This window comes from Ictidomys tridecemlineatus, chromosome 12, assembly GCF_052094955.1.
Source record: "Ictidomys tridecemlineatus isolate mIctTri1 chromosome 12, mIctTri1.hap1, whole genome shotgun sequence".
NCBI lineage: Eukaryota > Metazoa > Chordata > Mammalia > Rodentia > Sciuridae > Ictidomys > Ictidomys tridecemlineatus.
In genome coordinates, this window is record NC_135488.1 from 91,028,635 (window position 1) to 91,037,845 (window position 9,211).

The 9,211-nt window shown below is 40.7% G+C and overlaps 1 protein-coding gene across 3 annotated transcripts; it reads right to left on the reverse strand.

Annotated features, from left to right (window-relative positions):
* Window positions 1-1,424: 1,424 nt before the first annotated feature.
* On the reverse strand, window positions 1,425-7,289 carry Gemin6 (gem nuclear organelle associated protein 6). Of its 3 annotated transcripts, none has more exons than XM_005324545.4 (4): window positions 7,137-7,289; window positions 6,662-6,689; window positions 5,925-6,070; window positions 1,425-4,688 (listed from the first exon to the last, which is right to left on the reverse strand). In XM_005324545.4, exons 3-4 carry the CDS (start codon window positions 6,050-6,052, stop codon window positions 4,313-4,315), a joined length of 504 nt encoding a protein of 167 aa, XP_005324602.1. In that variant the 5' UTR covers window positions 6,053-6,070; window positions 6,662-6,689; window positions 7,137-7,289; the 3' UTR covers window positions 1,425-4,312. The 3 variants fall into 3 exon arrangements, with proteins under 3 accessions (XP_005324602.1, XP_040127053.1, XP_077885456.1); XM_040271119.2 differs by having other exon boundaries at window positions 7,076-7,285; XM_078029330.1 differs by having other exon boundaries at window positions 6,662-7,285.
* Between the last annotated feature and the right edge of the window lie 1,922 nt (window positions 7,290-9,211).

Sequence of the window (9,211 nt, forward strand, 5' to 3'; positions counted from 1 at the left end):
TGCCGTTGAGCTACATTCCTAGCCCCAGAAGTTAGATCTTGATCATAAATCTGTGTCAGTCAATATTTGAGTGCTCAAGTACAGAGTGTCCCAGATGGAAATAGTGTAGGAACAACTAATACAATCTGTTATCCCAACAATGTTCTGACTCTTGCAGGGTGAGCAGCATAGGCTTCTTCCATGTCTTTTGGTCTCTTAAATGTAAAACTACGCAGTGGTTGGATAAACAAGTAACCATGATGAGTCAGTAGCATGGAGAAACCTGCTTTTTCTAAATTATCGCCCCTACTATGTCAGTGGGATTGATTCTACATAGGATTTACTGCTAATCACTATTTTTTAAAAAAAACAGGGACTGAACCCAGGGGTGCTGAACCACTAAGCCCATCCCCAGTCCCCCCAATCACTAATTTTTTTTTTTTTGATGGTGCTGGGGATTGAACCCAGGGCCTTATTCATGCAAGGTAAACATTTTACCACCTGAGCTATATCCCCAGCCCCCCAATCACTAATCTTTAAAGTACCTTAAAAGATTAATAACTTGTTTTATCAAAGAACAGAAAAAGTTCTTGGGACCATAATGCATATTCTACACATGAACCATCAGGAATGACAGGACCCATGTGAGTCAGCCTAGATCCATGGAGAAAGTTCTAATCCAGCTAATTAAGCAACCAGGGCACAGTACCCCATAAGACATTTATGAAAAGGGGACAGCTCTGAATCAATCAACTGTTTTGTTTGTTTTGGGTACTAGGGACTAAACTCAGAGGCACTCAACCACTGAGCCACATCCCCCCCAATTTTGTACTTCATTTAGAGACAGGGTCTCACTGAGTTTCAAAGTGCCTTGCTATGTTGCTGAGGCTGGCTTTGAACTCTCCTGCCTCAGTCTCCAGAGCCACTGAGATTATAGGCATGTGCCACCACGCCCAGCAGTCATTTTGTTTTCATCTCAACACTGCAGGGAAAAACTGGTAACAATAATGATTGTGAAGTTTCTAAGTGAAAAGTAACTTCCAAGGAGTGATGACCTTAGAAATTCAGCCTAGACCCCTATATACCAACAATGAGGATCCATGTTTAAAGTGAAGATCCTGACAGACTACATACATACTGATAAATATGGTATCATAGTATATAACAATAAATGTTTTCAACAATAGCACTTCGAACATGAGGTTTATTATTTCCTAGGCAGAAAATGCTATTACTAACTCCATCCTAGGTTTTACTGAAAGTGACCTGAAGTTCATTTTTCTTATATGTTGAATGAATTTATACTATAGAGATTAAAAATGCTGGTTTTCAGGGCTGGGGTTGTGGCTCAGTGGTAGAGCACTTGCCTAGCATGTGTGAGGCACTGGCTTCAATTCTCACCCCCTTGTATAAATAAGTAAATACAATAAAGGTCCATCAACAACTAATAAAAATATATTTTTTAATGCTGGTTTTCTTCTACAATAATTAAAGACAGGATAGCAGTCCAAGACTCATTTGCATCCTGAAATTCCACTTGGAATGTTTTTCCTCCTTTCCATCCTTAGATTTCAAACATATAACAATGTCATTTAACCTTTCAAAAATACTTGATTTGCCCATAGAGATCAACTCTTAACAAATATAGAACTTTTATTATATAGAAAGACTACAAAGAAGTCCCCTTACTGGAGAAAATGAAGTTGATAAGCCTTTTGTTGTTTTGTTTTTATGGTACTGGGGACTGAAACCAAGACCTTCTGCGGTGCTAAGCATGCACTCCACCAATGAGCTATGCCCCAGCCAAATGCAGTTTTTTTTATGTTTTAAACTAGTGGTTCTTAATTAGAAGTAATTGTGCCCCCTCAGAGAATACCTGGCAATGTCCAAAACATTATAAGTGAAAGGGGAGGGTCTGGGGTTGTGGTTCAGTGGTAGAGTGCTTGCCTAGCATGTGTGAGGCACTAGGTTCGATTCTCAGCACCACAATAAATAAATAAAGGTCCATCAACAACTAATAAAATATTTTTAAAAATAAATAAGTAAAAGGGGATGCCACTAGCATCCAGAAGAGGCCAGGGATGCTGCACAATATCCTACAAGGCACAGGACATCACCAATAAAAAATGATCCAGTTCAAGATATCAATAGTCCTAGGCAAAGAAAACTCTTAAAATAAGCAGCCATTTAGAAAGTCTAACTAATAGCTATTAGATATAAATTACGCCCATAGAACATGTCTGAAGATGGAAATATGTTTTGGACTAATGAGAGTAAAAACCTGCCAAATAACTCTAATAAGCATATACAGTGTGCTACAGAGCTTATGAGTATATTATTATCAAGAATAAAGAATACAGAGTACTTAATACTTAAGACTTTGAGGAAATTATATGTAAAATGGAAAGTCATGCCAGATAGATAGAAATAGATTTACTTCAAAAACATATTCTGCTGTTAAATGTTTTTTATCATTTATATTAAAAATACAAAGATAGGATTTGTATGTGATTGCTAATACTGCTAATACTTGACCCCGCAAAACTTCTCACAAAAGTTCTCAAGTTCTTACACTTAGGTCCATTTTGTTTAAAACACACACACACACACACACCCTTATCTTTGGGCTAAATGAACAAAGTCTGGGCTAGTAACTCTGGGCAATCTGCTAAAATAGTTTTTAGAAAATCCAAAAAGGACATAAATAACATGTAACACATAGGGGTATGATTGTACAGTATTTAAATCTAATGTAAAGCCTAATTAAGAATCTTAATTTCTAGGCTCAGTTCTCACTTCTCCTATAGTTTGACCTAGAAAACTCAGTTTGTTTCAGGACTTGACTAAGTTTCCCACTCTGAACTTGCCCCTTTCTAGTCTACCACCTTCATATGGAGTCATGGCCCCTGACTGGCTTCCAAGAAATAGGTAGGGTCAAATGTATGTAAAGGAATCTCCTGCATTCCTTTCCCTTAGCAAAGCCTGACGAGAGAATAGGGACTGCAGACAGAAAGCATCATAAGTCTGAAGACCGAACTGAATTCACAGTAAAGGAACCGGACTGAATTCAGCAGCAGACTACTTTATCAGTCAACTTTCTCCTCAGAGATATCAGCCAATACTTTCTTTAAAGGCTTTGAAAGTGTTAAACTTTCATGTTAAGATTTTACTAAAGAGCCAAAACTAGTTTCAGCAAAAAAAAAAAAAGATGTCCTCTGTATTAGTCAGCTTTTTACCCTTATAATGAGATATCTATAACAAGCTACTTATGAAGAAAAGTAAAGTTTAGCTCCATTTTGGAGGTTCAAGGGCATGACACTAGCTCAGTTTTGGTGAGAGGTGGTGTACTCTCTCTTGCCTACTCTTTCCTTTTCTCAGCTGCATCATGGTAGTGGAAGAGCTTACATACCAAACAGGAGTTAGACACAAGAGTTCCACAATCTCTTCCGAGGACATGACCGGAATGATCTAAGGACCTTCCATAAGGCCTATCTAGTAAGGCTCCATCACCCCCCAATACCACCACCCTGACAAGTTCCCAACACATGAACCTTTAAGGAGAAACAAACCAGATTCAAAACATAAAACACTGATTCAAAAAACTATCATTACAACACAATAAGAGACAAACACTTTAAAAACACACTGACTTAGTTGGACATGGTTGAGCACACCAGTAATACCAGCCAATTAAGAGGCTGAAGCAAAAGAATGGCAAGTTCAATCAAGGTCAACCTTGGCAACTCAGGGAGTCCCTAACCCAAACCCAAAAACAAAAAGGGCTAGAGTTGTAGCTGAGTGATAGAGTGTCCCTGGGTTCAGTTCCCAGTACAAAAACAAACAAAACATTGATTTAGTTAGTAAAAAGGACTTGCAATTGTGAGTTCACCTTTTATACTGAATCTGCCATATTATATTTTTCCAAATATATATTTTGCCTTAAAAAGGCAGGGTGGGGGGCTGCAATACACTAGGCTGGGGGTATACAGCCCAGTTTGATCACCAGTTCTGGGAAAAAATGGAGGGGGGAGTATATCCCCATCCAAAAAAAAAAAAAAAAAAATTACCCTTACAATTCTGACTTCTTTCTACTAATTTCATTGCATGTGTCGCTATCCTTATACCAATTGGTTCATTTATTTCCCAACAAAATTAGCATCCACAATTCACTCTTTTGATTTTGCCAAAATAACAAAAAATTATATACACAAATGAACACAACACTCATATACTTTTGAAGTCCCACAATATGATGGACTTAAATTCAAAACATACCATGACAGAACAAAAAAATGAAGTCGGTTTCAATTAGTGTATCCACAGTTCTTGATCTTCACTGGGAAGCTACAAGATGTCCTTGAATAAGATCCTGAACCCGGGACAGAATAATCTCATTAGAGCTGCTACAATTTTCTGGACCATATGGTGGATCTATAGTCAAGACCCCAGCCACACAGAGAGTCCTTCGTGAATCTCCCTGTTCAGTGATGGGGATGTGATTCTTCTCAAGCCATTTCTTTAGGCTATTCTTTCTCTCTTCCAGATCTTCAGGGCTGTAAGCTTTGCAGTCTCCAGACATGAACAAATGCATCAGTTTCTCTCTTACTCCATGGTCCCCTTCATTCACAATTTCAACAGTTTGCACAGAATGTCCCATAATTCCAGTCACAGACAAGCTGCCATCTTCAAGGAAGTTCACGAGGACAATACTTTGAAAGAAAAATCAGTTCAGAGCAGATTTGAAAAAAGAAAAATCTAAAGGCCCATGAAACTACAAAAGAAGCAATGCAATGAGAGGCATCCTCAACCCAAATAAGTCACTAGAATGGAGGGAACAACCTTCCCTATTTAATATTAATCTTCTCACCACCAGATGCTTTCACTTGATTGACAAGCATTCACTGAGGATCCTAAACATCTTCCCTGACATATTGGTTAATCATTGTGGGATACAATTAATGTATTTCCTAAGAGTTCATTGGCTTGCGGGGTATAGCTCAGTGGCAAAGTGCACGTTCAGCATGCATGAGGCCCTGGGTTTGATCTCCAATACCAATTTCTTTTAAAAAGTTATGCCAAGCACAGTGGTGCACACCTGTAATCCCAGTGAAGTGGAAGCCTGAGGCAGGAGGATCACAAGTTTAAGGTCAGCCTTGGCAACTTACTGAGACTGTCTCCAAATAAGGGGGGACAGGGGGCTAGGGATGTAACTCAGTGGGTAAGGTGCCCTAGGATGGAAGAAAGGAAGGGAAAAAGGAAGAAAGAGAAAATAAATAAAATAAAAAATGATATGTGATGAAAATTTCATTTCTGTGGTACTCCCAAAAATGCCTATATGCTCAGTCTATGAAGAAAACATCACAAAAACCAAAGTTGAGAGAATTCTATCTCACCAGTACTTATCAAAATTGTCAAGGTCATGATCTACAAGACTGAAAACTCATAGATTAGAGGAAACTAAGGAAACATCCTTATCTTCTAAGATGTATGCCTCTTACATGATGAGGCATTATAAGATGTCTAGAATTGGTTTTAAAAACTTGGAAGAGATGAAAAGTTAGTGTTCATTATATCATCCTTTTTATACCATTGTGATGTTTGAAAACTATCCATTAGAAAGATAATCAAAAAAGAAATTTCTATGTCCTATTCCTATGAATGTGGGCTGCTTTGATAGAGCTATCCATAGTTAGAACAGCACTTGGATTCAAAGACAGTTCAGTTCTTAAATGAAAAGAATTAGCCTTTGGGCTGGGGGTGTAACTTAGGGGTAGAGTGCTTGCCTGACACATTAGAAGACCTTGGGTTCAATTCTCAGCATAGCAAAAAAAAAAAAAAAAAAAAAAGGACCAACCTTTCACTGATCTGCTTTTAATAATTTGGATATACCATACAGGGAGCTCAAAGGTATGTCATGATTTCAGGCAAGCAGGATGCATACTCACTTGGCAGAGACTGGATCTGTAGTTAAAAGCCATCCTTTATACTCCTTCTTCTCACTGGCTATCACTCTGACTTCTTTGTAAACGTAGTCTTGCCATTCTAAGGGGCTTTTCTTCATCCATTCACTCATAGTTCCAGGTGGCTAAATCTAAAATCACCACCAGTTTAGGTTAATATATGTTTCCAACACAGGCCAATGTCTTAATTCTATTCTTTATTCTAAAAGCAGAGAATATCTGTGATTTGTTAAAATTCTTAACAAGTTACTTAATACAATTAAGAGTTAATGTATTGAATGGTTGCAGTGGCCCATGACTGTAATCAGATGGGCTAAGGAGGCTGAGACAGGAGGACTGCGAGTTCAAAGCCAGCTTCAGCAAAAGCGAGGTGCTAAGCAACTCAGTGAGCCCCTATCTAAATAAAATACAAAATAGGGCTGGGGATATGGCTCAGTGGTCGAGTGTCCCTGAGTTCAATCCCTAGTACTGGCCCTCCACACCCCACACCCCCTCCAAAAAATTAATGTATTTACCCAGGCCTGGTAGCCCATGCCAGCCTGTCGCATGCCTGCCTGTTGTTCCTGCTACTAGAGGCTGAGGCAAGAAGATGACTTGAGCCCCAAGACCACCTCCCCATCTCAAAAATAGACAAAAAAAAAAAAAAAGACCAAAGGCAAAACACAAATAAGCATTAATAATACGAACTGTGGGGCTGGGGCTGTCAGTGGTGGAGTGCTTACCTAGCACGGATGAGGCACCGGGTTCGATCTTCAGCACCACATAAAAAGTAATAGGTACACAAAATTTTAAGAATAATAATACGGACGGTGGTTGTGAAAACTGCTTGAGAATTTTTTTCTTTTACTGAACATGAATGTAAAATATTAGCTTGTGTTTATGATTCTGTCTGAAGGCCATGGGGACACCGGGGGCATCTGGCACACTCCATCCCACCCTCCAGTCCCATCCGGATCGCTTCACACTCGGCCCTCCTTCCAGCACAGGAGTTCGCCCCACGGCCCTTTCCGCCCAAACTGACGTCCTCCCACTCTCTCCTAGCTGTGTCTCCGCGGGACCTCGGCACCGAGGCCCCAACTGGTGCCAATTTCCTCCTAAAATCTGGAGGATCCGCAAACACGGGGGAGGCAGCTGACCCTCTGGGGCTGGGGCCCGAGTCCGGTCCCGAAGCCGCAGGACACTCGGAGCTGTACTCACACCACGTGGTACTTAACGCTTAATCCTCGCAAACCAGGCGAAGAGCACCGGGAACGCCGGGTGGCCCCCACACGCGCGCCGCGAGGACCGGGAGCTGAGCGGAGCCGGCGGGAGCCGGGCGGCCCGCGCCTGCGTCACTTCCTTACCCCGCGCCTGCGCTTGGTAGTCTTTGGCGGTGGCCCGCGAGCGGGGGGGGGGGGGGGGGGTGTCGCTGTGCACTGGTGCGAGGCCGTGCTCGCTAGCGCCGCCCTCTCCAGTGCCACGATGAACGTTTCCAATAATTTTTTTAAACCATGCTTTTTTACTCAAACATATAGTTTAATAAAACGTCTATCAAATGAATAACATAAATCAGGTTAGAAAAAAATGCCAGGTGTGGTGGTGCCCGCCCTGTGATCCCAGGGAGGCTGAGGCAAGAGGTTCACAGGTTGAAGGCCAGCCTGGGCAATTTAGCCAGGCCCTAAGCAATTTAGTGAGACCCTGTCTCAAAATTAAAAAAAATAAAAAGGGCTGGCTAAGAGGTTAAGGACCCCTGGGTTCAATCCCTGGTTCCCCTCCACCTCCCTCCCCCCAGTGCTTCTCCCCCCAAAAAAGTAGTTTGGAGCTGGGGCTGGGGCTCAGCAGTAGCGCGCTTGCCTGGCATGTGTGAGGCACTGGGTTTGATTCTCAGCACTGCATATAAATAAAATAAAAGTCTATCAACAATTAAACATTTAAAAAAGAAAAAGAAAAAGTAGTCTGATACACTCACTCATCTAAACCTGACAGTAAGCCTCTAAAATGGGTAGGGAGACTTTGGAAGTTGGGAAAACTGCGGTTCCGAGCAGCTATGCTTAATACTGATACAGGTCTAAGAGGACTTCTCTAGTTGACCTTATTAGAGGAGGCTTTGTGCAGCAACTGACGGCAGTGGAGATCACCTGGGCCAAGTGAAGGGGACTGAGATCAACCGGAGATACAGAAGAGGCATCACCCTGCCCTCTTTTTTTGAGAGGAAAGAGTTAGTTCCAGGTCCTCAGTAATAGTAGGCATAGAAATGTGCTGTTGTGCTATGGGATCAAACACATAAATCCTCTGAGTAAATCCTAAAGGTCTAGAACTGTGAGTTGAACGTGCAGTGGAGAAGAGCTATGGGATCATGTTTTGTTTTTGTAGTAGTGGGAATGGAGCCCTGGGGTGCTCTAACACTAAATCAACATCCCCAGGCCTTCTTATTTTGAGAGAAGGCCTTGCTAAATTGCTCTAGGTTGCCTTTGAATTTGCAGTCCTCCTGCCTCAGGCTTCCAAGTTGCTGGAATTACAAGTGCAAAGTTGCACTTGAGTAGGTATTTCTTTTTTGGCTTTTATAAGACAATTAAAATTCCTGCTGCTTGGAGATAAAGCTCAATGGGAGAGTACTTGCCTAACCTGTAGGAGGCCCTGGTTTCAACCCCCAGCACAGGGGGAAAATAAATCCTACTTCTTAGGATATAGCCTTGGTACATCTTACTGAATGGGCAGAATCTGGAAAGAAACACACTGGATTGGGTTGAATTACACCTAGCAGATCACTCACTGTAAACCTCTGTAGTGTAAAAACTGTAAACTCTTGCATCTGCTACAGATTTCTAGTCACATAATTGGCTGCTAGCTTACACCCTTTCTAGACTATGATGCTGAAAAATGTTACCTGGTATTAAAGGTTGAGTTCTTAGAAATGTTGAAACATTCATAAGAATATTTACAAGAACTGAATTAGAATATCTAACGAAGGTATAGAAAACATCAAAAATTAAGGTGCTCTTCTGTTGCTACTTAGAATCATTCAATTCTTGAAGTACATTGTCTCCTATGTCATCAAATAATCTATCCCAAAACCTTAATTCATTGAATGATTGATTATATTAATCTTTTATAGATTGCTAGATTTTGCCAATTAAAAACCACTTAAATCTACAAAGAGCTAATATAAATTTGTGTAGTTATTATAGTGTAAAGGAAAACATTTGATCTCATAAAAGTTCAGTCCAAAAGAGCTACAACTAATTTTTAACAATTTTTAATTTGCAGTTTTATGTTTCATTCTATACTGCAAA

Excerpts from the sequence above, each read along its gene's own strand:
- Gemin6 (XM_005324545.4), bottom strand. The coding sequence starts at position 6,052 with ATGAGTGAATGGATGAAGAAAAGCCCCTTAGAATGGCAAGACTACGTT. Across the intron at positions 4,689-5,924 it reads ACAGATCCAGTCTCTGCCAA|TATTGTCCTCGTGAACTTCC; the intron begins GTGAGTATGCAT and ends TTTCTTTCAAAG.